Source organism: Drosophila yakuba, chromosome 3R (assembly GCF_016746365.2).
Source record: "Drosophila yakuba strain Tai18E2 chromosome 3R, Prin_Dyak_Tai18E2_2.1, whole genome shotgun sequence".
Classification (NCBI taxonomy): domain Eukaryota; kingdom Metazoa; phylum Arthropoda; class Insecta; order Diptera; family Drosophilidae; genus Drosophila; species Drosophila yakuba.
Window position 1 is genome coordinate 27,707,322 of NC_052530.2, and position 26,284 is coordinate 27,733,605.

General features: G+C 47.7%; 6 protein-coding genes across 7 annotated transcripts; 4 read left to right on the forward strand and 2 right to left on the reverse strand.

Annotated features, from left to right (window-relative positions):
• Window positions 1-48: 48 nt before the first annotated feature.
• On the forward strand, window positions 49-8,247 carry LOC6538659 (protein Lilipod). Its single transcript, XM_002099143.4, has 8 exons — window positions 49-461; window positions 4,377-4,501; window positions 4,608-4,747; window positions 4,877-5,107; window positions 5,251-5,319; window positions 6,414-6,916; window positions 6,977-7,208; window positions 7,273-8,247. Exons 1-8 carry the CDS (start codon window positions 387-389, stop codon window positions 7,479-7,481), a joined length of 1,584 nt encoding a protein of 527 aa, XP_002099179.1. The 5' UTR covers window positions 49-386; the 3' UTR covers window positions 7,482-8,247.
• LOC6538660 (tetratricopeptide repeat protein 12) lies at window positions 5,363-6,272 on the reverse strand. Its single transcript, XM_002099144.4, has 3 exons — window positions 5,814-6,272; window positions 5,639-5,761; window positions 5,363-5,581 (listed from the first exon to the last, which is right to left on the reverse strand). The coding sequence occupies exons 1-3, from the start codon at window positions 6,206-6,208 to the stop codon at window positions 5,365-5,367; spliced, it is 735 nt and encodes a 244-aa protein (XP_002099180.1). The 5' UTR covers window positions 6,209-6,272; the 3' UTR covers window positions 5,363-5,364.
• Window positions 8,248-8,636: 389 nt separating the features above from the next.
• LOC6538661 (protein polybromo-1) lies at window positions 8,637-14,052 on the forward strand. Its single transcript, XM_002099145.4, has 4 exons — window positions 8,637-9,675; window positions 9,734-11,325; window positions 11,384-12,836; window positions 12,896-14,052. Exons 1-4 carry the CDS (start codon window positions 8,724-8,726, stop codon window positions 13,858-13,860), a joined length of 4,962 nt encoding a protein of 1,653 aa, XP_002099181.1. The 5' UTR covers window positions 8,637-8,723; the 3' UTR covers window positions 13,861-14,052.
• Window positions 14,053-14,368: 316 nt separating this feature from the next.
• On the forward strand, window positions 14,369-16,439 carry LOC6538663. Its single transcript, XM_002099147.4, has 3 exons — window positions 14,369-14,606; window positions 14,663-14,843; window positions 15,320-16,439. Exons 1-3 carry the CDS (start codon window positions 14,465-14,467, stop codon window positions 15,945-15,947), a joined length of 951 nt encoding a protein of 316 aa, XP_002099183.1. The 5' UTR covers window positions 14,369-14,464; the 3' UTR covers window positions 15,948-16,439.
• Window positions 15,995-26,115, reverse strand: LOC6538664 (ETV5-related protein Ets96B). Of its 2 annotated transcripts, XM_015193458.2 has the most exons (7): window positions 25,922-26,115; window positions 20,783-21,266; window positions 20,512-20,682; window positions 19,564-19,696; window positions 19,360-19,406; window positions 17,153-17,834; window positions 15,995-17,090 (listed from the first exon to the last, which is right to left on the reverse strand). In XM_015193458.2, exons 1-7 carry the CDS (start codon window positions 25,937-25,939, stop codon window positions 16,703-16,705), a joined length of 1,923 nt encoding a protein of 640 aa, XP_015048944.1. In that variant the 5' UTR covers window positions 25,940-26,115; the 3' UTR covers window positions 15,995-16,702. The 2 variants fall into 2 exon arrangements, with proteins under 2 accessions (XP_015048944.1, XP_002099184.1); XM_002099148.4 differs by lacking the exon at window positions 25,922-26,115 and having other exon boundaries at window positions 20,783-21,489.
• LOC6538665 lies at window positions 24,142-25,914 on the forward strand. Its single transcript, XM_002099149.2, has 2 exons — window positions 24,142-24,461; window positions 24,515-25,914. Exons 1-2 carry the CDS (start codon window positions 24,392-24,394, stop codon window positions 25,834-25,836), a joined length of 1,392 nt encoding a protein of 463 aa, XP_002099185.1. The 5' UTR covers window positions 24,142-24,391; the 3' UTR covers window positions 25,837-25,914.
• Window positions 26,116-26,284: the final 169 nt, after the last annotated feature.

The window sequence follows — 26,284 nt, forward strand, 5'->3', positions numbered from 1 at the left end:
CCTATCGTCGATTGCCCACCACTAGCAGATGCGGTCACTCTGACGCCAGTCTATAGAAATCTTTTAACGTTTCGGTCGCAAATCGGCGCGAATGTTTGTAGAAAAGTAGTGACCAGCGCAAAACGGGGCAAAACGCAATGCGGCATCAAAAAGTTAACTAAATTAATCACAATTACCGTGCGAAATCGGGCAGTGAGGCGCCACAAAGATTTTAATTCAGAAAATTAGCCTCCCTGGAACGTCTTGCGAAGGACTGTTGCCTATAGGAATTTCGCAGACTCGGTCGACTTTCAAAACTATATGCTACATTTTTAAGTGAGGCGTGATCTAGGAAAAAAATCGAAAAACTGGCTACCAGCGATAAATTGTCCACATTTTTCGTGGGCATGGACGAGGAGGAGGAGGAGGAGGTCACGGATCTGAAGCTGCAATTGTTCCACAATACAGTACGCGAGCACATTGTAAGTGTTTTTCTTCATTACCGTCATCCCCTTTCCACCCAACTACCCACCCCACTACGCAAAAGCAACAACAACGATTCGGGGCGCAGCTGTCCCTTTTGTTATTACGATCGTTGTTGCTGTTGTAGTTCTAACTGTACATGTGGCGGGGTGTAAAATGCGTGCGACTTCTGAAATTACACACACTTAGCCTTGCCGTTTGATAAACAGAGAAATCAGTTGGTGGACGTCCGCCGTCCACCGAAATTTATTTGTTTATGGTTCTGTTATCGGTTTCGGACTACACTAGTCAGCACATTCGGCGCCTGCGTTTGGCCTTTGTATATATGTACAATCGGGGGAGGAAGTGGCGGCGATAGCGATAGCAGCCACTCTCTTCTTGCACTTTCTATTTGGGCTGCAAAAATTATCACGCAGACACACACGAATAGTAGCCCACACGGACGGACACCTGTTGTTAATCAAAAGGTGTAAACATAATCGAAGATTCGACGGCGAGATACTTGCCAAAAATATATGAAATATATAAGACCAAACTTATTTCGCCTAATCATATTCCTCATGTTGCTAATTTATTTCAATAAAATTTGATTTTATTATTTTGATTGTTTACACTAGATGTAGCACTTAAGTTTATTGGTTCTAGGGCATTCATAAACCCTATTAGCTTATTGGTAATAATTAGATATTTATTTGCTATTTGAAAATTGGAAGGTAACTAGTAGTCCAAGCAACCGATAATACCAATACAGTACATAAGTTCAGCTGGCAGAACTTGCAATTCAAATCGAAATTAAACATTTGAGGCAAAAACAAAGAAAGACAACTAAAGCAAAAGCAACAAGTGAAAGTGTTTCACTCGAGCTACTATTTATAGAAATTTTTGGGCGTGTAATAACAGAAACCAGTGATTTATGTAAACAACAAACTGAACCGTATAAATACACATGTTTATTATATTGCGCAAGGCATTAATTTCCTTTTGTGAAAATTTAGTTAAATGGCCCACACTCACACTTGCAGGCCAGATTTCAAGTGCACGGCTAGTGGTCACGATTTGCTACCGTCTGGGACACTGAAAGTGTCTGCAGTCGTGACCAGCTGTTGAATTTGTTTAAACAATGGCAGACGCTACGCAGACGAGGCGTTAAATGGACACATTTAAAAGGGCTGCAATAGACTTGCATAGATACAATACACGTGTAGGTTGCTTTTTATGCCAGCACATTTCTTTCATTGAGGATGGGGTTCTGTGGAACTGTGGATCAGGTTCTGGTTCTGGCTGGTCCAGGAAATGGAAACCGGTTTTTGTCAGCGGTTCTGGCTGCATTGGATTGCCGAAAATTGAATAATTCGTCACAGAATGTGGGTCAACCCACCGCATACGTGATGTGTGGGACTCCAGTCAATATTGAAATGCAAACATGCCAAAGCTCTCATAAATAATTCAGGAACCTAAAGCCAAACCCAAGCTCAAAACACTAATGGCAAGTGAAGTAGCAAGAAATTTTGGGGAAATAGAAACGTATTGTGTAACACCACACTTATATATGTATGTTCTTAGTCATTTCCAAAGTAATGATAAGGGGAAAGTCTGATGAAGAAACTTGAGTAACTGAAACCTTAGTTCGAGTCAAGAGGTATCAATAAATTTGGACCAGCACACATGGGCACAATATACCCCTGTTCGCTACAACTATTGGGTATAGAAAATGTATAAATATTTCGCAGCCCATTCACCGGCAAAGTTGTCTACAAATCAAGCCAAAACCCGTCCGACTGGCGATCCTCCCTCCTCCTTTTGGCCACAGTGTCGCCGTTTTCGCTGGCTTCTGGCTGCATTTTGGGCGTAGCTGCTATTTTTGGCCAAGTCGTCGTTCACATTTTAATGGGCGTGTTGTGTTCCCCCACGAGTTCATGTCAAGTCATTGACTCGCCGTTCGCCTACGATTCAAGTGCAGCTAATTCCGAGGCACAGATCGTTTAGTTTGGCCAACTCCAAATCGCTTGGAGCGTGACAAATGCCACATGGCGCTGCACACCGCAGTTGCACGTTTTCCCGGCTCACAGGCACTAAACTAAGCTTGAAGATCGCTGGCTCAATTGTACTCATTCAGGAATGCTTGGCGTACATATTATACGATTCTCATATCAATTGGTATTCGTCGTCTATGTGTTTCAAGTTTAACACGTCACAGTCTAGAAAATAAGCTGCGTTTCATAACTGCACAAGCTGGTCTGAGTCCTATTAATGTGATATATTTAAGTACATATCATTTTAGTATTTGTACACTACGATATCAAGATGCCCAAAATGTTTACTTATGAATATTTAATTGTAACCTTATAGTTTCGCCATTCAGTGTATCTACATTTTTTCATGATCTACACTTGGGTTCTATAAATAAAGCGACGCACACTGTTGATAGCAAGCGATTTACGTCTCTATATTTAATTTTTAATATTTGACCATATTTTTTGTTGACTGCCAGAGAAAACTCTTCCAATATTGACTGAAAAGAAGGTCATTTCCAATTGCCAGATGAAAGATTCGAGTCACAAAATGCGAAATGCTGCAAGCAATTGAAATAAATTTTATTTAATTAATATGTTCAAATGCACGCAAAAAGAAGTTAAAAGTTAATTAAAACTCGCGTTGTGCGAGTGTATTGCTTTGGAGTATCTCACAGATACCAATGAAAATATCTCGAATAACAAACAAAGAATAGCAAAACAAAGCAGGGACGTGAGTATAAATTAATTGTTTTTAGCTCTCTCTGCTATTTTTTTGTAGTTTTTTTTGCCAGCTAGCTAGAACATGAAAAGTATCTTCACTTAATGATTTATTTGTGCGCCTAGGCTCTTCAGTTTTTGTATCCATTCACGTTTTGTTTTGTTTTCGCTTTTCGCATACACAAATAAAGCGAAAATATGACGTGTGCCATGTGATTGGCATCTATTTTGTGGTGCCAAAAATATTTACCCAGCGAATGGTGGGTCCAATGTTTTCAAATCGCTGATGAAGATTCAGATTTCGAACCTACTCGGATTTAATAATCAAAAGTAGGGATAATCAAACGCTGCTGACATTCAATGGGTTTTAGATGACCGCTATCGGTCTAGTACTTATCAAATGTTTCGGGTTTTGTCGTCGGCCACTGATAAGCTTTCTTTTCTGACCTTTGAACGTATACGAAAGTAGCTTTATGGACCTAATAGGCGGTCATAATTATTCATCGATTGCCAAGTGGTTTATGGTCATATAGGGTTGCAAGTCAGGGAAACCTGAGTACCAGTTGTATATACACACATTATTTGAAGTATACATTTAACCGGAAATTAAGAACAAGTCTACCATACAAACAAATCTTAGAATCACTCTGGCAATGTTTTCGACGATAAGACCCTGAGACTTAAAAAATCCCAGACTTTGACACTAAATTGAATCATGTACACATATCAGCATCAACAAGTTATATAGTCACTAAGCTAGATTAATGCGGATTTCCCAAATTAACTGATCCCAAAATGTTTCTGGCTAATGTGCACACAGTTGGCGGTAATGACAAATATTTATAAAAACAAAACAAAGGAGATGCGTAGGTGATGTGTTTACTTTTTGACATTTGTTTAAACACAAGAATAGGTGGGGAAATGTGCTATGAAACCCACAATGAAATAATACAACAAATGCCATCGAGTCTAAATTTACTCTGCGCTTTACGTAATTATCCAATATCAGGAGGGCGATCGAAATGTTGCAGGTTCTAAAGTAAAATAAATTAGATTGTCTAGTTTTAGTAAAGCAGGCAAATGGGAATTACCCGAGGGTAATGTTACCATGCAGGTGTTGCTCTATAAGTAAAATACTACTCAGCTGACTAAACTAAAAGCTTACTAACTTGCTATTTTCAGATATTCCTGCTACTGATCATCTTGCTGTACTTCAGCTCTTATGTGGTCGTCTCACGTTTTAGGCGGCGCGACCGTGACGATCTCTATTCGAATGACGAGGACGAGGTGCTGGTCTATCGCATAAGGTGAGGCATCCAGTGGTCAACAACCTGTGCCGCTAATTGCCGCGTCACTTGCATTGCACTCGCAATAATGAATGGTTTTCTTTGCCTTTTCCACCCAACCCCATAGCTTCTGGCTGTGCACATTCACATTGGCCGTTGCCGAAGGGGCAGCCATGCTGCTGCCCGTTTCCATTGCCAGCAACGAGGTGCTGCTCCTGTATCCCAACAGCTACTATGTAAAGTGGCTCAATAGTTCACTCATACAGGGTAAGTACTGAGCAAAGGGAACACCAAGCTATATAATCAATATTCTTTATTATTATTGGTGGCTTCACCCTGCACACTACGTTTTCTACTAAGCAACACAATCTAACCCATGTAATTTCCTCTTTACAGGCCTGTGGAACCATGTGTTTCTGTTCTCCAATCTGTCACTGTTCATCTTCCTGCCATTCGTCTATTTGTTCTCGGAATCCACGGGATTCGTGGGTCACAAGAAGGGCATACTGCCGCGAGTCTACGAAACCTTCACAGTATTCATGCTGATGGCCGTTATTGTCCTGGTACTAACCGCCGTCCTAAGCGCAGTCTTTGGCATTGAAAAGTTTCAATTCTTTTGGTTTCTAAGTGAGTATATGCTAATGCACGGGTGCGGAAGAGATCAATTCCAATGTCAATTGTCTTTCTGCGCCCCTGACAAGCCCATCCCCAAAATGGGATCGGTTCTGGTGCACAATGCATTTCTAATTTCCGCTTTTCATGCTTCACAGATTTGGGCAGTGTTCACCTGCCGTTTCTTTATTCGTGTGTCTCTTTTTTGGGCGTCATGCTTATGCTGAGTGAGTATATAATGCAAAAATAAATAAGCTATAATTCTAGTGCCTTTAAACCTCGGCCTCCAGTTGCTTAATGTACTTGTCGATGTAGGCCACTTGCTTGGGATTGTGTTCGCGTGCCTTGGCCACGCTTTCCTCGAACTTGTCGTCTTGTTTCAAGCCCTTGTAGGCATGGGCCTGGTAGAGCCAGGCGCGGAGATGTGTCTCCTGCAGCTTCTCCAGCACATACTGGCAGTCCTTGAGGGCGCGCTTGTAGCTCTGTAGCCTGGAAGGTAGAATGGGAATAGCTAGCTAGTTTATAGACTTAAAAATTGTTACTCACTTGATGTAGCACAAGGCGCGATTGCAATATGTAATAGCGCTGTCTTTGATTTTAAGGATAGCCTTGTCGTAATGTAGAATTGCCTTCTCGTACTTTTGACTGCGAAAAGCTTCGTTTCCCTGACTAAAAAATAAACCGTATGCATATAATAATTTTAGGAAGATTATAAAATTACCTTCTCTGTAGTTCAGCCTCGTATTCGGCTTTGGCACGTGCCTCTGCACGATCATTGGCATCTTTCTCCACCTGCTGCATGAAACTCTGCTGGTTCATCTCCTTGGCCTCCTTCACATCCTCTTCACCCAGGGACTTCTTATTGATCACTGTGCGATTTTCTTTCACTTTAAGACGCACATTGTCCACGTCCAGCTTGTCGAAGTTGATTTTCTCCTTGGCATCGCCACCTGCCTTTGAATCATCTTCACAGGGTCCCTTGCTCTGCAGTATAGTATTGATCTTCGCAAGAGTTGCCTCGAACTCAGCAAAGTCATCCGCGTCATTGGGGTTCAAATTGCAGTTCATTAAAGTTGCCTTAAGTTGGGCATCGTCGTTACCCTCTTCGCTTGTCATTTTAAAAATGTAAAGAATAGAAATTTAGTTTAGATACCGACTGGTTCGACTGCACAGAACAGAATGACTTCCAAGTTGAGTGAGATGTCATAGAAACCTTTGTTTACGTTTCGTACACAACGAGAAATAAGTTCTAGATCTTTTACTTTAATGTTAAAACATGTTCAAGTGTAGTAACCAGGACAACCGATTGCTTTTCTTACAGTTTGCACCCCGTACGGCTTTGTGCGCCTCTTTGGCGTTGTTAACCAGGTGCTGGTGCGACCCATGCTGCTGCGCGACGTCAACGAGGAGTTTAGCGCCTTCTACATGGAGGAAGCGAGCGTGAAGCGGAAGCTAGCGCACATCGAACTTCACAACGTTAGCATCTCGGATGCCGCCAATGGAGGTCGTCTTGGCAATGGGCTGGGACTGGGACGTGGACGCACCTTCTATCCCCAGCCACTGCTGCAGCACTCGCAGCCTCATCTATACCAGCGCAAAGCGATGGCCAGCGACGTGGGCGAGCTCAACGATAGACTGAGAGAACTGGACTCCGAGCGCAAGGAACTAGACAAGCTGCGCAAATCGAGCACCTTCCAACGCACATTCGTCTACCCGCTGGCCATGCTGCTGCTGCTCTTTTGCACAGGTGTCACCATTCTGCTGGTTGTACAGAATACACTAGAGCTCCTGATTGGCATTAAGGCGCTGCCACTAAGCACAAGGGTAGGTCTGACTGCAGTCAATGTATGACGAAAGCTTATTGAGTTTGTTCACTTTATTTAGCAATTCACCCTGGGCATCTCATCGCTCTCGAAGCTGGGTCCCTTTGGCGCCGGCCTGGAGGTGTGTCTCATCTTCTATCTGGGCGCCACTTCGGTGGTGGGCTTCTACAGCATGCCCTTCATGCGCAACGTTTGTCCCAAGCGGCGCCAGACTTCGCTGCCACAGCTAATGCTGAACTGTGGCTTCATGCTGGTTTTGTCTTCGGCGTTGCCGCTTCTCAGCAGGATCATAGGTAAGCAGTAGCAAATTACTGAAGGATTATACAATGTTTAACCGCCTATTTTAATCCCTTACAGGCATCACAAACTTTGACCTGCTAGGCGACTTTGGGGCCATCGAGTGGTTGGGAAACTTCCAGATTGTACTGCTTTACAATCTGGTTTTTGGAACCACCACTGCCCTGTGCCTGGCCAACAAATTTACGGCTACGGTGCGCCGGGAGCTGAGAGCCCGGTTAGTGGAGAACTATGTGCTCTTTACTAACTACATGAGCTTCATCAACTGATATTGGCGCAAGCGACACGACAATGCGTTTTGTATACACCGAGACGCGGTGAGGCGCCTTGTCGAGTCGCCGCTAAAGAGCCTAACTAGTTTCTATACCAAGTATCGTAACCTTAGTCGTAAGAGCAGTCGCAATACCACCGCTAGTCGCAAGGCAAACGAAATGAACTGTTGAGAAATAAGCAAAACATGGGAGATGGGCAGCTGAAACTATATAATATACCTTTACATATGTTATATGATCACGTATAGTTGTGCAGAACTGATACTAATATTTAAATGTTGCAATTTTAACTGTTGTGCTTAATTGTTGTACTTTATACAGAGTCCTCACAGTGGACCCGCATATCACTGTGGTGCCAGTAAACAGAGAACTATGGCACTCGTGTACCATGATATATTGTATTCGCAGAAATCTCGCCAATAACTAGCATGTAAATAGAAAATGTAATAGTGCAACATAAGCCGCAGTCAACCGTTTGCAGTAGACGTAGGTTAGAGTTTCGTGTACTTCACTTAATTTCTTGTCGTTCAGAGTGAAGTGTTGAATTCCATTTCATACATGTTTTTCGCTATTTATCTACGTATATTTGAGCTAATTTTATAAGATTTTAACAATGTTCCTTAAGCAGCGCAAAGATGTGGCGCGTTCATTTTTACTGCATACTCAAATCTGTAACCCAATATTCACACAATCACACACTAACAAGCGTCTAAAACTTATGTGATAAAATATAATAAACAAAGCATTTTACTAAATTAATCGACATATCATGGCTTTTGATTTACGCGCTTAAAACTTGATTTACGTGCTGAAACTTAAATTAAAAATGGTTTTGTTTAAATTTTATTTCAGCCTAACTTCGCTGTTCCTATTGGCTTGAATGCCTTATTTGAAGAGGAGCTTCAGGTTTAAGGAAAACTACCTACGAAATTGCTGTGATTCAATGACTAAATAAAGGATAAATGATGCTATAGGTTTAAATAAAGAATTTAAGTAAAGAATATTCCGCGAGTTCATTTGCTTAACAAGGAAGATTTGAAAATAAATTTCACCACAGCGCAATTCGATTACGATAACTCACCACGCTACAGTCAGGCTATCGAACTGTATATCGCTTGCGTGCTATCGAACTGTCCCCCATCACTAGTTTTTCGCTCATTCCCAGAATTTGTGGCATTTTGTGTGGCGTCTTATTGTGTGGTTTTTAGATTTAATTGAAATAAGAGCAGGGATAACACGATGCTGAGCCGCAAGCGCCGGGCGAGCAGCATCTCCAGCCGGCAGGACGAGGACCCGCTGCAGCTGGACGACTCGACGCCGGAGCAGTCGCCGGTGCAGCAGACCACGACACAATCGGCGCGAAAAAAGCGCCGCCTCGATCCCACAGAACTGTGCCAGCAGTTGTACGATTCCATACGGAACATAAAGAAGGAGGACGGTTCCATGCTGTGCGACACCTTCATCCGTGTGCCAAAGCGCCGCCAAGAGCCCTCCTACTATGACGTGGTGGTCAATCCCATTGATCTGCTCAAGGTGCAGCAGAAGCTGAAAACCGATTCATACGACGATTTGGATGATCTGATGGCCGACCTGGAGTTGCTTATTGGCAATGCCAAGGCCTTCTATACACCGAGCAGTAGCGAGCACCAGGACGCCGTCTCCCTGTGGCAGCACATTCAGTCGCAGAGGCAGCGCATTATGGAGGCCAATGGATTGGCGGAGGAGGAGCCGCGTGCCAGACGTATGTCGCGGCAGGTGCGCCGAATGACAAGCAGCACGGAACCAGGTGGCGATGGAGCAAATGATGACGAGTACAACCAGTACGAGGAGCTCTTCGCCTCCGTTATGACCGCAACCGATCCCGTAGGCGACCGGTCCATGCACCGCATGTTCCAACTGCTGCCCTCAAAGAAAATCTATCCAGACTACTATGATGTTATTGAGCATCCCATTGATCTGCGTCTGATTGCGACCAAAATACAAATGAACGCATACTCCTCGCTGGTGGAGATGGAGCGGGATCTGCTACAAATGACCAAGAACGCGTGTCTGTTTAACGAGCCCGGTTCTCAGATCTACAAGGATGCCAAAGCCCTGAAACGGATCTTTACGCAGCGGCGTATTGAGCTAGAGACAGGCAAAGGCAAGCTGGCTAAGCGCATCAAGAGTCTCTCCAGTGCAGCAATTGCTGGTAAGGATTATAAATGAGAAAATAGTTTGTTCTTTAATATTAATCATACTTTTTGTAGCCCTAAAAGAAGAGGTTGACAGTTCGGACGATGAGGAGACGAGCAAAAAGGGCGAGGGGCCCATGTGGGCATTGTTTGATCACTTGTACAACGCACCAGGAACTTCGGAACATCCAGGAGTCACTGGGCCTCCATTGGGTAACTCTCTGTGGAAACTGCCAGTTCGTCGTTTCCATCCCGAATATTTTGAACTGATCAAACGACCCATTTCTATGAGCCAAATACACACGAAGTTGAAGAAGGGCGACTATGCGAACATTAGTGATCTCACCGCCGATCTATATCTCATGCTGGACAACGCTAAAAAGGCGTTTCCGACGTCCCATCGCACGCACAAAGATGCCTTGAAAATGTTAAAGCTAATGAACGCCAAGCTGGTGGAGGAGTCTCTGGAGGAGGGCAGTGATCTGGATGACGAGGATGCAGACGATATTGACGCAGAGGTATTTACTGTTGCCACACAGCCCGAGAAGCGCAAGCCAGGCAGACCCCGCGTCAATTCCAATTCGAACTCAAACGCTTCCCATACACCAAATAATTCGAATTCACCCAAATCCAATCGCATTGCCATCAACGCGGCTATTAAAAAGAAGATACTGAGCATACAGAAGTACCTGGTGGACTACTCTTTGGGCAATCGACGTCCCATTGAAATGTTTATGGAGAAGCCGCCTCGCAAGATATATCCGGACTACTACGATATCATTCAAAATCCCATTGATATGAACACTATCGAGCATAACATTCGCACCGATCGCTATGCGGCCGTGGAGGACGTGGTATCCGACTACCGACTCATGTTTTCCAACTGCCGACAATATAATGAAGAGGGCTCTAACATATACGAGGATGCCAACATATTGGAGCGAGCTCTGAACGAGAAGCTTAAGGAATTCCCTGGTCTTACAGAGGGCAAAAAAACGCAGCAGAAGTACAGCAAGGTGGGAAGAAAGTTAAAGACTGCTCTGATTACAGAGCGGCTGTGGCAATTCTACGAAACGGTAAAGGAGTACCAGGAGCCCAAGGGCAAGAGGCAGCTATCGCTTATATTCACCAAGTTGCCATCAAAGAGCGAGTATCCGGACTACTACGACATTATCAGGGAACCTATTGACATGGACCGAATCGCTCAGAAACTAAAACAGGGCGCATATGAGACGTTAGATGACTTGGCAGCGGATTTTCTGCTAATGCTGGAGAATGCCTGCAAGTATAACGAGCCAGACTCGCAGATCTACAAGGATGCACTCGTGCTACAACAATTGACGCTGCAGCTGAAGCAACAACTGCGCACCGAGCGCGACTCTCTTCCGGATGTTCCTTTGGCTGTTCAGGAGCTGTTCCTCACACTGTTCACCACTATTTACAATCACCAGGATGAGGAGGGACGTTGCTACTCGGACTCCCTGGCCGAACTGCCGGAGTACGATGAGATAGGCGAAGGGCCCAAGGTGCGTGGCATATCGCTGGACCTTGTGAAGCGACGGCTGGACAAAGGTGCTTACAAGCGACTTGACGTTTACCAGGAAGATATTTTTGCCTGTTTGGAGCGTGCAAGAAAGTTGTCCCGCACAGATTCGGATATTTTTCAGGTAAGTAATGATTTCGATAATAGAAACTTTGTAATATTCTTTAAATAAACATTTCCAGGACTCCATCGAGTTACAGACGTACTTCATTCGCAAGAGAGACGAGTTATGCAAGGACACACTAAGCTCATCCGCTTTAAACTTTAGCCTAGAACGTCTTATGGCTGATGTGGAGCTGTGCCGCCAGCAAAAGATGCAACAGGAGGAACAGGACCAAGAGCAGGATAAGGAGAAGGACGAGTTTAACGCGGCCAAGGGCGAAAGCATGACAATAAACCAGCAGGTGTTTTCTCCCGGCGATTACGTATACGTGCAGATGCCGGAAAACAAGATTCCCTCGATATGCTGCATAGAGCGCCTCTGGACATCACCCACCAACGAGAAGCTGATGCAGGCTTCGATCTTCGTGCGACCCCACGAAACGTACCATGTGACCACTCGCAAGTTTCTCGAAAAGGAAGTGTTCAAGAGTAGTCTATCGCAGACCATCTCGATGGACAAAGTGCTGGGCATGTGCTACGTAATGAATATAAAAGATTACATCAAGATGCGCCCAGAAAACTTGCCTGAAAAGGATGTGTACGTCTGCGAGTCTCGTTACAACATCCAGGGTCGCTGGTTTAAGAAGCTGAAGAATTGGCCGCCGGTGCGTGAAGGTAGCTCGGTGAAGTTCGTTCCACGGGAGCAGCCGTTGGAGCTGAAACGTGTGATGTCTGTGTTTAAGGAGCGCTTGGAAAAGCACAAAGGAGAACTGGAGGAGCTGAAGCTCCAAGAGACGCTGGTCGAGAAGGAAAAACCAAATGTGTCTTGCGATCCGCCGCCAAATTCTGAGGGAGGCACCACTTACTACCAGCAGTACAACACTATTTGCAGTGGGGCCATAAAAACGGGAGACTTCGTTTATGTGGCCACCCAAACGGGAAAGCAATCGGTGGCACAGGTGCAGCAGATCTGGGAGCAGAATGGAAAATCATACTTTAAAGGTCCATGGCTGTTGCCACCCAGCGAGACGACGCCCGGCTTGGGCAAGCAATTCTATCGCCAGGAACTGCTGATGAGCACCGTCGAGGAGGTCAGTCCAGTGGTGGGCATCGTCGGTCGTTGCGCCGTTCTGGAGTACTCCGAATTTATCAGCTCCCGACCCACGGAGATATCCGAAAGCGATGTGTACATTTGTGAGTCCGTCTATGATGAGCTAAAGAAAGCTCTCCGGAAGTTAGTAACGGGCAACATGCGCAAGTTCCAGCACAGTCCTTCCGTCACCGAGGATGAGATCTTTTACTTTAAGACTCCCATTAAGCCCACCAAGGACGTTAAAAGCGAACTGAATGAACTGGGCATGCTGGAAGATTCAATGGATGGGGATACGCCCTCGCTGAGCTCAGACATTGCGGCCATGTCCTCGCCGGCTCCTTCAGTAAACTCCACGCCACTGACCTCCAAAGTGAAGGCCGCCAAATCGGCCAAGAAATGCCTAACCGGCTACATTTTGTACTCCAGTGAAGTTCGGAAAGGTAAGCTGCGCCAACATCTTTGTGAAGATAGTTTCTAAAATGTGAACTTTCTTTTGCAGGCATTTGCCAGAGCAACCCGGACGCAACCTTTGGAGACATATCGCGCATGGTGGGCACCGAATGGAAGAATCTCCCGTCCAGCGTCAAGCAGAGCTGGGAGGATAGGGCTAGCCGACAGAATGAGGAAACGGCGGCACTGCGTCGCGAACTGGACGACGTCCAGAACAGTGCTAGTCCCTCACCGCAAGTGTCGCAGGATGTCTTTGGACAGGTGGTCACCTTTGAGTGTCAGTGGGATAAGTGCGACTTTCAGTTCGAGGAGCTTGGCGACTGCACGGAACATTGCATGTCCGATAGCACCGGACACATCCAGCGCCATCCACAAGCGGGCGTGGAGACGGAGTATGTCTGCCTGTGGCGCAACTGCCCGCGGATCAAGAAGTCTGTGCAGGCATTCCCAAACGTGCTGCGCCTCATCAAGCACGTGCGCGAGGTGCATCTCAGCAAGTGTGGCAAGACGATTTCGACGGCAGATCGCAGCAAGAACTTTGTGCCGCGTCGCCAGAAGCATGCGCAACTGGCCACTACGGTGCCCATCCCGCCCAGCCTTGCCCAATCGCCGCGCGCTCCAAGCAATCTCGAGGCAGTGCAGCTCCAGCAGCAGCATCCGCAGCAGAACATACACCAACTGCAGCAGCAGCAAACAATCGTCTTGGGACCGCCACCAGAGCCGCTGTTCGTCACCGTGCCGCCGCGCACCACTCGCGTCATCCACTCGGAGGCCTACATCAAGTACATCGAGAGCCTGCAGACGGGCAGCCATCTGAACGTGGCCACCTGCAACAACAACTGGCGGCGTGCACTGAACCACATCACTCCCGCCCAAGTGGTGGCCAAGGCGCCGCTACCCGAGCAATGGATCGGACCGAATCTTCGCGACCAGAGCAATGTGGTGCAGGCACTGTGCCACCTGCGCAACTTCATGGTCGACGATATACTCCAAATACGGCGCAGCTGCAACTAGCCCATCGTCAACCGCTAAGCCCAAAGCTTTTTGAGTTCCGTGTTAATATACAACAGAAAAATATGATAATAGTGTTCGTGTTGATTGGGCAGGGAAATGGATATATATATCTTTAAAAAATTCTCATTGTGCTTGTACATATATCATCTCAAATAGTATCTGATTTGCAATTATATCGATTACACCATCGAATCTATGGTTTTATTATGCAGAGCACCATATAATTAAGTACTTAAAATAGTTTATTTCCGATCAATGTTGCTTGTTATCAGTTTCACATGGCGCTGACGTCATGGCCACGCTTAGTATCGATTATTTCGTGGGTTTTGTTTTGCTCCGGCGCTACGACAACAAACCGGTTTCCGAACATAGAGTCACCCAGTTATTTTGTGGTGCTTATCTAATTGGCCCCGATGCTCAGCGCTGCTCACTGCCTCTCAGTGGCGCTCATTGTGCGTCTTCCCATAATTAAGTGCCATATGCCGTCGTCGAGTTGGACGCGGTGGCTACGCAAAATCAGTCGTAATCTGGCGCTGGCAGAAAGCAGACGCGATTTGCCGGATTTTTAGCAGATACCCAAGTATTAGCAACCAAAGGAGCAGCCATGGCGGAGGGAGACTCGAAGTTTGGCTTCAAGGACATGGAGAAGGCGCTGGAGACGCTCAAGCTGCTGGAGAGCCACGACATGCAGTATCGCAAGCTGACCGTGCGCGGCTTGCTTGGCCGGGCCAAAAGAGTCCTGACAAGTGAGTGCTACTGCACAAGGGATGCATTGTATCCAAAACTAAACCTTCCATTTCAGTGACCAAGGCGGAGGAGAAGCTGAAGAACATCAATGCGGCCATTGGTGTCTTTGAGAAGTGGCTGGAGGAGAATGGCGGAGGGGCATCCAGCAAGAATGCCAAGACAGACAGCGAGGACAAGGTGGAGACGGTGCCGGGTCTGGGATTCAAGGACAAGGCTGCTGCGGAGGCGACGCTGAGGTAAGTCATCGCTGGCATGCTAATGAGTCGCCGGAGACCTTCGGCCCAGGCCACCAGCGACGTCGTCCAATGATGTCATGGCACAGTTTAGCTTGTTTGAACTCGGAAGTCTCATTAAGTTGGTAGAGCGCCACTACGCTCTTCCCACTCGCTCCTCTCCGCATTGGATGCATACACATTAGGGTGGATCGATGTATTAATCCGCAGTGCCTAAATATTGTTGGATATTTAACTTTTGTATATGCCACATAGCATTCCACTTACTCATGTATAGATCATCATATATATCTCTATAAGTGGAAACCTGAAAATAGTTTTACATATATGTGCTGCTTGGAAATTGTTGTAGATTCTTTAAGTTTTCTGGTAATAGCTTTCCTTAAAACTGATCCACCCTAATATTCCAATGAATAGATGGGCACATTCCACAGTTTGCCTGTATCCAAAACTATTTCTATATGCACCTCGTATTGCAGCATTTTGGCGGAACGAGATCCGGACTACCAGAGATTGGCCATCAAGGGATTGATTGGCAGCTCCAAGCGCGTCCTGTCCGGCACCAAGAACGAGGACAAGATCACGGCCATCAAGGAGGGAGTCCAGGTGCTGGAGGATTTCCTTGAAAAGTTCGAGGCCGAGAACCGCATCAAGGACAATCGTGCTTATCTACCACTCGCCGTGGTCACCAAGCTGCCCGATCCCCAGGAGCAGTTGGCCACGGAGTTCCTGGAAGCCTATGGCGGCTCCAAGGCCAAGGGCAACTACAAGCATCTGCGCACCATGTTCCCCAAGGCGGATGACACGACCAGCTGGGACATTGTTCGCAATCGCCAGCTGTCCAAGTTGCTGGAGCAGATCAAGAGCGAGGAGGCCAAGCTCTTCGATGCAGAAACCGGAGCACCCACCGATCTCCACCTGCAGCTGATCCACTGGGCATACAGTCCGCAGCCGGACAAGCTGAAGCAGTACATCGAGACGCTGGCCAAGAAGACGCCCGAGAAGCGCAAGCAGGAGAGCAGCAGCAGTGCCAGCGATTCCAGTGCCACCAGCCAGGATTCCGATGGCGAGGACAAGCCCAAGAGGAAGAAGAAGAGGGAGGAGTGAGATTTAACCCATCAAAAACACTCCGTTGCCATTTATTAACGAACAGAAACGGTTCATACGGCTCTGTTTCCGGTTCCTCCAAACGATGCGAATTGGCGGACTTTAGATTTAACAATTTTGCGCTAAACGCTACCTTATAGAACTGAAGTTTCCTAATCCTGATGGATTCTAATCTGCCAACTTGCACGCTCTTCGAAAGCGGAAACAGGCTTTATAGTTTATTTAAGTAACTCAACCTCAATGCAGAACTACGATATCTGGTGGACACATGGCTTCTGTGCTCCGTATACCCCACTATATACACAGATATATATGTATACATAAGCGCTCAAGTATATATGCTATATGTAAGGATTTGTGTATGTCGTTTTGATCAGCCTAGTCTTTGGAATCAAAAACTGGATGTATGATAGTCTAGAGAGGGGCACGGTGAATAAAAACGTTGAACAACTTTATATAACTTGATAATTAAACAGAATTAAAATGATGAAACCATCTTGCATGTGTGACTCCGCCGTTTTTTAGGAGATGGTGACCCCGATGGTAACGACAAACAGCTCTCGTGCCCCTCTAAGCTATTCCCAGCTATTTCCCAGCTATTTTCCAGCTATTTCCAGCGCAGCTCATCATAACGAAACCTTCATTTCAAATTCGCAACCCCACACGCAACTAGATTACACAATGTACATGGGACACGGCCACGCCCACGCGGCCGCATTCGAACGCTCCGCCCACATGTGGCGACTAAATGGTGGTTAGTATTTATGCAATGCGGCGGCATCGTAATACTCCGACTTGGCCACGCGTGGGGATTGCGTCTGGGAGTCGCCGGAGGTCGGAGGCGTCTTGGCCAGCGAGAGCGTCAACTGGTGCTGCTGGTCACCCTTGCCGCTGGAACCGGTGGTCAGGTGGCCGTAGGCCATGTTGAACAGTGCATCCGGATCGCAGACGAAGCGATAGACATAGCGCTCTCCGTTCACCTTCTGCATGATGCCCTTCTCGTAGTAGTAGCGCAGACTGCGGGACAACTTGTCGTAGTTCATGGCGGGCCGGTTCTTCTGGAGACCCCAGCGGCGGGCCACCTCCTCCGGTTCGATCAGCTTGAACTCCATGCCGCGGCCGGTCCAGGCAATGCAACTGGCACTGAAAGAGGAACCATCGAGGATTAAAGCTTGAGGGGTTTGGTGTCGCTGAATTAGACTCACCTGGTTGTGGGCTCATCCAGCAGAGCTACCAGGAACTGCCAGAGCTGCAGCGAACCCCGGCGCTGGCTGATCGCCTGGCCATTGCTGCTGGTGGAGATGCCATTGCTGGCGTAGAACTGATCCAGCCGCAGTTCCGCATCGCTGGACGTGGTGGAGTCCACCACATTGGGTCGCAGCGCGGAGGGATAGGTGGATGAGATGGCCGCGTTGTAGGGACCGCTGTCGTACTTCAGATCCGCATCGCTGACCGCCGCCAAGGTGGTGGGCGAGAGGTGGTCCCTGTACACGGACTGCGACTGCGTCTGCTGCTGGTGGGCGTAGTGCGAGGGCGTGGCATATACCGCCGAGCTGGATATGACCGCTGTGTGGCTAAACTTGAAAGCGGATGCGGCATGGAGTGGCGTCAAGTGGGTGAGAGCCTGCTGCTCCGCCTGCTGGTGGCCATGATGGCCATGGTGGGCATGATGGTGGTGCGGATGCAGTGCAGCAGCTTGCTGCAGTTGTTGCTGCTGCTGTTGCTGTTGCTGCTGTTGTTGTTGCTGCTGCTGATGCTGCTGCTGCTGCTGCTGTTGTTGCTGCTGTGCCGCCGTTGTGGTGGAGTCCGCGTGCTCGATCTTCGTGTGGTGCGGAAAGTGCTGGCCGGAGGACACGTCGCTGCAGTAGACGGCCGCCGAGGTTGCTTCTGGAAAAAAGGATTGAAAGGAGGAGTTCAGCAGTGAAAGCCGCTTTCATGCACATTTGAGCAATGTGCCGGTGTCAGGGGAATGGGTGCTAATTACACAGGCATGCCTGATACCCTCACGCAGGGAGGGTAGTATGGGCCAAGTCAAGTCTAGCTCTTAGGTTCTGTTTTAATCCATACAAAACAATTGGTAGATGTGATATCATTCATAGGGTGTCTCTTTGCCATATAATTATGCTACATTGAATCCGCATCCCAGCTCACTGAAGAGCATTCCACCTTCTCGACTGCCACTAAAAACTCGTTCACATTGTTTCGCTTTGTTTGGCTTTCCTAAATGGCCAGGGTATTTAGCACTCATTAATTATTTAAGCAACCCACTCCCCGTAGTCGCTGCAAACTGCTCAATATGCTGCAATTTAGCGGGGGCAAACAAACCCACTCCCTGCCACTCCATGCCATTCCACCCAGTTGAAAGAGCAGCAGCACCCGAGTTTGCCCTTTTCATTAGGCAGCCACTCCGCAACTCCCGGCTGCGAACAACACCCCACATCCACTCCAGCACCCCATGCCATTCCCATCGCGACTCGACGCTGGGCGCATTACAAATTCAGGAGATACCTCTGCATAATCCATGAGCAAGTGTCGACAAGTAAAAACATCATTGCCGATAACAACAAGCGAGCTGCTGATGGAAAACGAAGACCTGTTGGCCCTGCTGCCCAAGGACGATGGTATCCGGGTGGGTTGGAGTGGGTGGGACAATGCACTACACTCGGAAAAATACCAGACTCATTTCTACAACTCAATGCAGCCTTGAGATGGAGTACAGCTTGGATGCTTAAGGAAGAACAATCTATTCTAGGAACTCAATAAACATCAAACAGGAAATGTATAACTATTAAGTTAAGAGAAATGAATGCTAAAGGCTTCCCCAGATTCTTATGCACTTTTCTAATAACTGAAATACTACTACAAATGATGCTGCTTGAAATGAGAAACTTTTTAACATACAAATTCCCCTTTTTTCTAAGTGTAAGCGGAAGAATGAGTGACTGGGGTGTTTGGGTGCTGGGTGCTGGGTGGTGTAGCTAACACGAACCACTCAACGGCGGCCCCGTGATTGAGCTGTTTGTTCGGTGACCACGCCCCCGTCCGCCCATCACGCCCACGCCCACCATCACGCCCACGCCCACCATCACGCCCACGCCCACCGGAGGCGAACTATGTAGTAGTAGCGCTGGCGCTCGAAATTGAATTGCACGCTTGTGCCGCCGCCAATTGAATTAGCGGTTAGTAACACCGGCGATATTGTTATTGTAAATTATGCGCGCGATTTCTTGCATTTTATTTGAAAAAGAATATTGAAAGCCACTAGAAGAAGATGGCAGCAAATGGAATTACCCACTGATAGGTATGCATATCGCGCACAATAATTTGAATAAATGATGAGGCAACGCGAAGTGAAGCGAACGCATGGCTTTAATCATTTTCCATTCATTTTTATCAATTTTCAGGGACTTACCTTCGTCGCTCTTTTTCAGAATGCCCGCGGGTGGCGATGATGGAAATCTGTACAGAGCATAAATCAAAAATATTTAAAATCTATATATATATATATATATATTACTATATATATAAAGAAAGTAGATAATTTGAGGAGCAAGCGACTCCGTGGATTGACTTAAAGGTGACTTGTCTTGTCAGCGTGAAGCTCAATGCTGCTTACCTGTAGCAGTACGGGTGCGGATGCGGGTGCGGATGCGAGTGCGGATGTGGGTGCGGATGCGAGTGCGGGTGCGTCACAGCGGGTATGTCAAAGAAACTCGATGTTCTATCATGCCGCACGCCTTTGACATTCACTGCAGATGCCCGATGGATGCGAAGGATACGAAAATAGAGAACAAGACCAGGTTACTTTTTACTTATTTCACTCATAAATATCTGGAGAAGAAGCCACCTCAGTCACATCACATCTCAGAGTCAACTAAGGTGGTGGCCTCGACTCGACTTGACTTTTGTTAGATAATATTTCGTATTAACGCTCGCAATGGGATGCCTTTGAGGCCACAAATCGAGCTTGTCACATGCACTTGACTTGGCCATAATCGAGTGCCAGCCAAAATTCAGGACTAGATAACTCAAAAGGGCTTAAAGCTTAAAGAGGCATTAACTTAAACTTAACTATTACTACAAGCAAACATATAGTTTGTAGTGCAAGCTAATTCTCCATTCAGTTTAAACGATTAACTTGATCCTTTTGACTTCAGTTTTCAGTTTGATTTTCCCCCAAACTCCTAAAACATATTTATCTTATTTGGAGCTCGGCACGCGCCAAACTTCGGCGATGTTTTCTTAATAAAAAACTTAAAAATAACAATCTAAGCTGCAGCAAAGCCCTCGGGCGGCAAATGGCAGAGCAGCCCGGAATCCCAAGCCCACACCCACGGTACCAGGATACCATTTGCCATACTGCCCTCCACTCACTGCTCGAAACTCATAATGGAAAATTAATAAACAAGCGAACGTGTAAATAGCAAAGGCAAACAGAAAGTGGATACAGTGGGTCGCAGTGGGTCGTAGTGGGTGGTGGATCAGGGACAAGGGTGCGGGCAGGGGCAGGGGCAGGAGCAGGCTGCATCCGGACTTGACAGTGGACGTGGACGAGGACGCTTACCATTGTACCTTGCGTTCAAGTAACCCTCGGTGGAGGTGTCCAGTCCGAATTTGCCGATTGCCGGCGTGGGAGTGGGCGTGGCATACATGACCAGCTCGTCGGGCAGCTGGTGGTGATGGTGATGGTGGTGATGATGATGGTGGGCATACCACGAGGACTCCCGTGTGAGATCTGCAGAAAAGGATTGAAAGAGAAGTTTGTTCGTAATTTGCTATAAATAACTGGATTTTCTCTAAGTTCTAAAAGCTGCATTTCAAACTCATATACACACCATTGCAGAGAGAGGCACTTGCTCCGCCCGCGCTGGTGGCTCCGGAGGAGGAGGCGTTCATCAGGGCGACCGTGGCGATGGGATTCGGCGATGAGGAGCCTTCGCCCAGGGTCAAGCAGCAAGGTGGTGGCGGCGGTGGAATAGGTGACGTCTTCTGGCCCGCGCAGATGGCCTCCATGAGGCCATGCCCATGACCATGAGCAGCTGAGTCCAGATCGCTGGGTGAGCACTTCTTGCGCTCCGACTGCAGGCCATCGCAAGTGGAGGATGCGGAAATGGCCTTGGCCACCGCCGGCAGTGTGGAGCTGACACAGGAAACCACCGAGTCGGTGGTTATGGTCGATGTGTTGGGCAGGGCGCCATGGTAGAGCCCCAGATGGTGATGGGGATGGTGGGGATGGTGTGCGTGGTGGTGCGGGTGTTCCAGGTGCGTGAGCGTCTGCTGCAGCTGCTCCAGGTGCGTCTTGGCCTCGCCGTAGTCGCTCTGCGGAATAAGGAAATGAGACAAGGCGCGCCAGGAAATTGTCATGAGTCTGGCTGCTTTTTCGGCCGAGTTGGGGTCTTTCGTTTTCGTCTTGGCCAAATTAGTGCTCAATTTGTGAGTTCCTTTTTGGGAGGATTTCTTGGGACTTTAGGCCATCGGAACTTTAAGCCATCGGAACTTTAAAGCCACCTGCTGCGTGGGTGGTTGGCCACCCGCCGTTAACAGGTTGCAGAGACAATGGCCAACTCGTCACATTGACATAGTCAAGTGGAAGTTGTGGCAATTAGTTTAACAGCTTCTCTAGCCTCTGTTTTCCCTTTTGCTGTTGCTTTTGCTTTTGCTTTTCCAACTGCCTGGTGTCAATTGGCCGGGTGCGAGTTCTCCCGTGTTCTTGGCCATTAAGTAATGAGCCATTGTGTCGGACAACTTACTACAGCACTAGTGAATAGTGTGTAGTGGTGTGATATGTGGATAGGGTTTGGGCATAGAGCTACGTGGGCATCTGCCAACTGCAACTGCGGTTTATTGACACTTGTCCATTTAATGAGCACTACACTGCTCACACCGAGGAGGTTAACCTTTGTCTATGGTCGCACTCTCGCTCTCTCCGGGTTATCATATCACCCTGCTCATCGTGGAGCTCATTACGGCCGGCCGGGATTTCACTTTTCACTGGGGGAAACTCATTCACAAACTGGCCACCAGCACATGAAACAGGGGATAGAACTACTGCGATTTCTTTAATATTACTAGGAAATACATAGTTGCCAACTAATACTTCTATAAAGAAGTCATCTTGATTTAAAGGAAAATATTAGTTATCTGTTATAACAAAATACCTAACCCTTATCGAACTTATCTTTTACAAGAACCTGAGTAATATATGACATTAAAATCCAAACCAATTCCAACACCCATCGATTTCCCAACCTACTTTGCAATGTAGGCCAATCGCCAGGTGATTACTTTAAACACCCAAAACCAATTGAACATCCATTCAAGAAAGCAAGACAATGGTATTTCTCTAAGGCATCCCCAACCATTGTTTGCTTACGGAACCCACTCTTTTGGGCCGCCATGACGAAGTGCATCCAGTTGTGGCCCCATTTCGAGTCCCTTGCCTGACATTTGCAAACTGGAGCAGCAAATGTGCATCTGGATGTGCTCCGTCGCATTCGAGAACCATTGCGAGATGGTTACCCTTAATTACGTGCCCGTAATCACTGCCGGTTTGGTTCGGCTCTATCGGCAATACACCTTACCAACTTCCACTTGGTTTGAAAAAGTTGGTGAAAAACCTCAGCTGGAAACGCAGAAAGCGGCACCGTCCCTTTTCACCAGAAGTGCAGAATGCTCGACTTTCTCCCCCCTAAAATGGGGAGTTATGTAAATCCACGCCATGATACGTGCAACTGGAGATCACGGATTTGGCAATCCACGAGGCAGTGCTCTTCCGCTTTTTGCGCGCACAAATTTTTGATAAATTGCAAAATGTGTCGCTGAATCGCGTTCGTTAAGTGCAAGCAAACAATTTGTCAAATCAAATTACAGCAGTTATTTAGTGTAACTGTCGTGTGCAAGCGGCAACAAAATTAACAAAAAGAAAAAAACACATCGGCAGCCAGCGAAGCGATGTCACCTGCCACACGTGCGCAGGTGCAACAGGGAAAAACTTTTTTCGATGGGTTGCCACGACTAAAGAATACTCTATATCGCAAAGGTAACAACTCTCTAAAGCAAATATATTAAATTTCATAAAAGGAGAGTAAATTTAAATAAAGTATCAATACAAGATCTGCAATCGTATCATACTTTTCATACTTATTCCAAAGAAATGTTCCACAGAATGTACACTCTAGTAAAAGAAAATTATACATTTTTAATAAATTAAATTTTACATTTCCCTATTTAATTAAACTGGTGATTTAATGGGAATTAAACTATCTAGCGACCATCGAAGGGCAAATACCCTGCAGTACCTTATGAGCCCTATTAGGCCCTAATTTGTATGCGCAATTGGTGGCAATTACAAGTGCAATTGGGAAAACAAACTGCGGCGCTGGGTGACTGACTCATCCGACGGATTGATCAACTTTGAACCCTGGCGAACAATGGAGCACCTACCATACATCTCCATAGAGATTACGACGCATGCGCGCCCGCAACTGACATTACGAAACTCCAGTCGTGTGTTTACCTTTCGGTATGATATAGTATGGTATAGTATGGTATGGTATAGTAGTATGGTATGGTATGGTATAGTATGGTATAGTATGGTATAGTATGGTATGGTATGGTTTGCTATTATACACAAGGTATACCATGCGGGCATGTGTGCTGATCTAGTTTGCAGTCGCCCAAGGGGGCGGTGGGTGGACTGAGACCCATGGAGCCCACAGAAGACAATGCTTTTCTTTTTCCAAATTGTTTTAGCTGGCGTCTTTTTTCTTTTCTTTCTTTTGTTGCTCTGTGTGTTTGTGTGTGTGTGGCTTGGCTTGGATGATTCGGACTCCGAATCTCTGTCACTCTTGTAGCTCCGTCTCTGGATCCATCGTGGAAAACACTTTCACTGCACATGATGAGGCAGTGACACGGTCGTCACCATCACGATGGCTATGGCTATGGCTATGGCGATGGCGATGGCTTCTCTTCTGCGTCTTCTGGTGGGTGTCTTTTTTGGGTTTTGTGGCAATGGAAGCGCGACCGAGCCAGTTTCTCGCTCCGCTTGGGAGTCGCATTTTCGGTTCAGCTGCGGGCGAGTTCGGAGGTGTTTTCTGGGCTAACTAAAGGATTCTTCTCAAAGATAACTCAAGAAATTGCAGCGGTGCTAGGAAACCACATATAAAGTAGTCTACTTTACGAACTTGAAAGTGTTTAATTTCTACTAACGAACTGGATTATGATTATAATCAACAAAAGTTCTTGACATAAAAGCAGTTTCCTGAAAGGTCTAATTCCACTTGAACATACAAACTTGTTATCTAGTGGATGCAACGTTTAAAAACCAGTGAGAATTAACAGATTTTTGAAGAACGCGATTCTAGAGATACTGTATCTTGAAACAAGCGAAGTACTTATAGCCTGAGTGAATTGAGTGACCACCGCTCCATGTTTGCAATAGCGCCATGTCGGGATACGTGAGCCGGGATTTCAATTGGCTGCACCTTTTGCTGGCCATGTGTTCTCTGCTGCAGGGTAAGTGACCTCCACTGCATCGTAGTGCAACTCTGCTAACCCATACTCCACAGTGACCCTCTGTCAGCCGTATCAGTTGCCACACCGCTGCTCCAACCGGCTGGAGAACGCGCTGGAGCACATGCGACGACGCAGTGTCCAGACCAAGAGCTCCTCCGCATCGCGAGCCATGTGGGAGCCGCCACCGCAGAGTCCGTACCAGTTGTACCACAGTTTCTACGGCCAGCACAGCGATCCGGAGGACGACTTCTACAATGTGGGCGCCTACAGCAGCGGGCGTGGCTATCACGCCAAGCTGCTGCGCCGCAATGGACAAGCCCATCCCTTCTCCGATTCGAGCGGTGCTCTGGAGCTGGAGGATTTGCTGGCGGTGAACCAGCAGAGCCAGCAGCACAGACAGCCCCACAAACTGACCATTTCCCGCGTGGATGTGGAGGATCTGAAGGTGCGAGTGCCGCCGGCGAAGGCAGCCAACCGTTGGGTGGAGATCGACAAGTGCAAGTTCAGCACGGAGAACTCCACGCTGGACACCCGCCTCATCTTTCCGGATCTCACTCTCAGTGGCAAGGTGGTCATGCAGCCGATGGGCGGCAAGTGCCACATGATCTTGAGACTGCGACACGCGGGCATTGAGTTTCGAACAGTTCCACTGGGATCGGGACACTCCTCCAACTACGAGCAGTCGCGCAGATTGGGCGCCGCCTCGGTGCGCACGGATTCCCATTTCGCAGAGCCCGGTTTCATATCCGTGTTTGCCCACGGATGCCAGGGACCCACTGGGATACGGCTGCGTCAGAACTCCAAGCGTAGATTCGGTAGTGCGCCGGAAGTGGAACTGGGCGAACCGCATGTGATTCTGGGCAGCAAGAGGCCACAGAGGTGGGGCAAGTATCATCAGCAGGCGGGCTACGACATCCGCCAGGATCGGGTGCCACAAAGAACTAAGGAACACAGCCTGGAGCTGGGCAGCGATAGCCAGGCCCAGGACTCGGGTGAGTTCATCGATGTGAACGGGGACAACTTCTACCGGCGGCAGTTCAGCAAAAAGCGGAGGAGACGCCGACGGCGCTATGCGAATGAGAACTTCGAGGACCAGGTGAACTTCGGCGAGGATGTGCTGCACTTCGAGGACGAGCAGCTGCAGCAGCTGGTGGAGCCGGATGCCAGAGCCTTTGCAGACATATTCAGCGGCAGTGGCTCCAGTCCCAGCGGCGATCGTGAGGAACTGGTGGGCGAGGCCATGTCCCACGAGCTGGAGAAGCTCTTCTCCATGGGCGTCCGCGGCCTGCTCACCACCTACATGCAGCGGGCACTCCAGCCGGCCATCAAGGAGACGCTCATGGAGAACATGGGCTACACTTTGAGCTATGGCTAAGACCACCACCTCCAAGGACTCCTAGTTTAAGCCCTATTTATGTACGTCCGATGCGGTTGAAATAAATGCTTTAAGCGAATCTTACCAACTTGGCCGTATCCATTTCGTTCGATCGATCGGTGGTCCGGATGGACTCTTGAACTTGTTGGCTTTTCACTAATAGGATTTCACCTGGCTGCTGCACATCAATAATCCTCAATTATTCAGAGCTCGATGGCTTTCACTTGACGTTGCTGATCAGCGCGCATTCCGTTGCCTTCGTGCAGTTCGTCTCGAGTTTCCGTTGTGACTGGTCGAGGGCACCTGGCCAGGATGCCAGCCACTGCGGCCGAAGTCACCTTTCGGGGGTTGTTGCTCCTGGAAGCTGGCCAGGATGCACTGCGCAGCCGCGTCACGCCTCCTCTGCCCGCCGATTGGTTGGCTTGCCACAAAGGGGAAAGGCCAATGG

What these genes read in the sequence shown, in the direction of transcription:
- LOC6538659 (XM_002099143.4), top strand. Translation starts at nt 387, where the DNA reads ATGGACGAGGAGGAGGAGGAGGAGGTCACGGATCTGAAGCTGCAATTG. An exon ending in TCAATTCTTTTGGTTTCTAA is followed by an intron (nt 5,108 to 5,250) that starts GTGAGTATATGC and finishes CATGCTTCACAG; the next exon opens with ATTTGGGCAGTGTTCACCTG. An exon ending in GCTTCTCAGCAGGATCATAG is followed by an intron (nt 7,209 to 7,272) that starts GTAAGCAGTAGC and finishes AATCCCTTACAG; the next exon opens with GCATCACAAACTTTGACCTG.
- LOC6538660 (XM_002099144.4), bottom strand. Translation starts at nt 6,208, where the DNA reads ATGACAAGCGAAGAGGGTAACGACGATGCCCAACTTAAGGCAACTTTA. An exon ending in GAGGCTGAACTACAGAGAAG is followed by an intron (nt 5,762 to 5,813) that starts GTAATTTTATAA and finishes TTTATTTTTTAG; the next exon opens with TCAGGGAAACGAAGCTTTTC. An exon ending in CGCGCCTTGTGCTACATCAA is followed by an intron (nt 5,582 to 5,638) that starts GTGAGTAACAAT and finishes TCTACCTTCCAG; the next exon opens with GCTACAGAGCTACAAGCGCG.
- LOC6538661 (XM_002099145.4), top strand. Translation starts at nt 8,724, where the DNA reads ATGCTGAGCCGCAAGCGCCGGGCGAGCAGCATCTCCAGCCGGCAGGAC. An exon ending in CTCCAGTGCAGCAATTGCTG is followed by an intron (nt 9,676 to 9,733) that starts GTAAGGATTATA and finishes TACTTTTTGTAG; the next exon opens with CCCTAAAAGAAGAGGTTGAC. An exon ending in CTCCAGTGAAGTTCGGAAAG is followed by an intron (nt 12,837 to 12,895) that starts GTAAGCTGCGCC and finishes TTTCTTTTGCAG; the next exon opens with GCATTTGCCAGAGCAACCCG.
- LOC6538663 (XM_002099147.4), top strand. Translation starts at nt 14,465, where the DNA reads ATGGCGGAGGGAGACTCGAAGTTTGGCTTCAAGGACATGGAGAAGGCG. An exon ending in GGCCAAAAGAGTCCTGACAA is followed by an intron (nt 14,607 to 14,662) that starts GTGAGTGCTACT and finishes CTTCCATTTCAG; the next exon opens with TGACCAAGGCGGAGGAGAAG. An exon ending in GCTGCGGAGGCGACGCTGAG is followed by an intron (nt 14,844 to 15,319) that starts GTAAGTCATCGC and finishes CTCGTATTGCAG; the next exon opens with CATTTTGGCGGAACGAGATC.
- LOC6538664 (XM_002099148.4), bottom strand. Translation starts at nt 21,311, where the DNA reads ATGACAATTTCCTGGCGCGCCTTGTCTCATTTCCTTATTCCGCAGAGC. An exon ending in TCTGAAAAAGAGCGACGAAG is followed by an intron (nt 17,835 to 19,359) that starts GTAAGTCCCTGA and finishes CCTTTTTTCCAG; the next exon opens with AAGCAACCTCGGCGGCCGTC. An exon ending in CTGGATGAGCCCACAACCAG is followed by an intron (nt 17,091 to 17,152) that starts GTGAGTCTAATT and finishes TTCCTCTTTCAG; the next exon opens with TGCCAGTTGCATTGCCTGGA.
- LOC6538665 (XM_002099149.2), top strand. Translation starts at nt 24,392, where the DNA reads ATGTCGGGATACGTGAGCCGGGATTTCAATTGGCTGCACCTTTTGCTG. An exon ending in CATGTGTTCTCTGCTGCAGG is followed by an intron (nt 24,462 to 24,514) that starts GTAAGTGACCTC and finishes CATACTCCACAG; the next exon opens with TGACCCTCTGTCAGCCGTAT.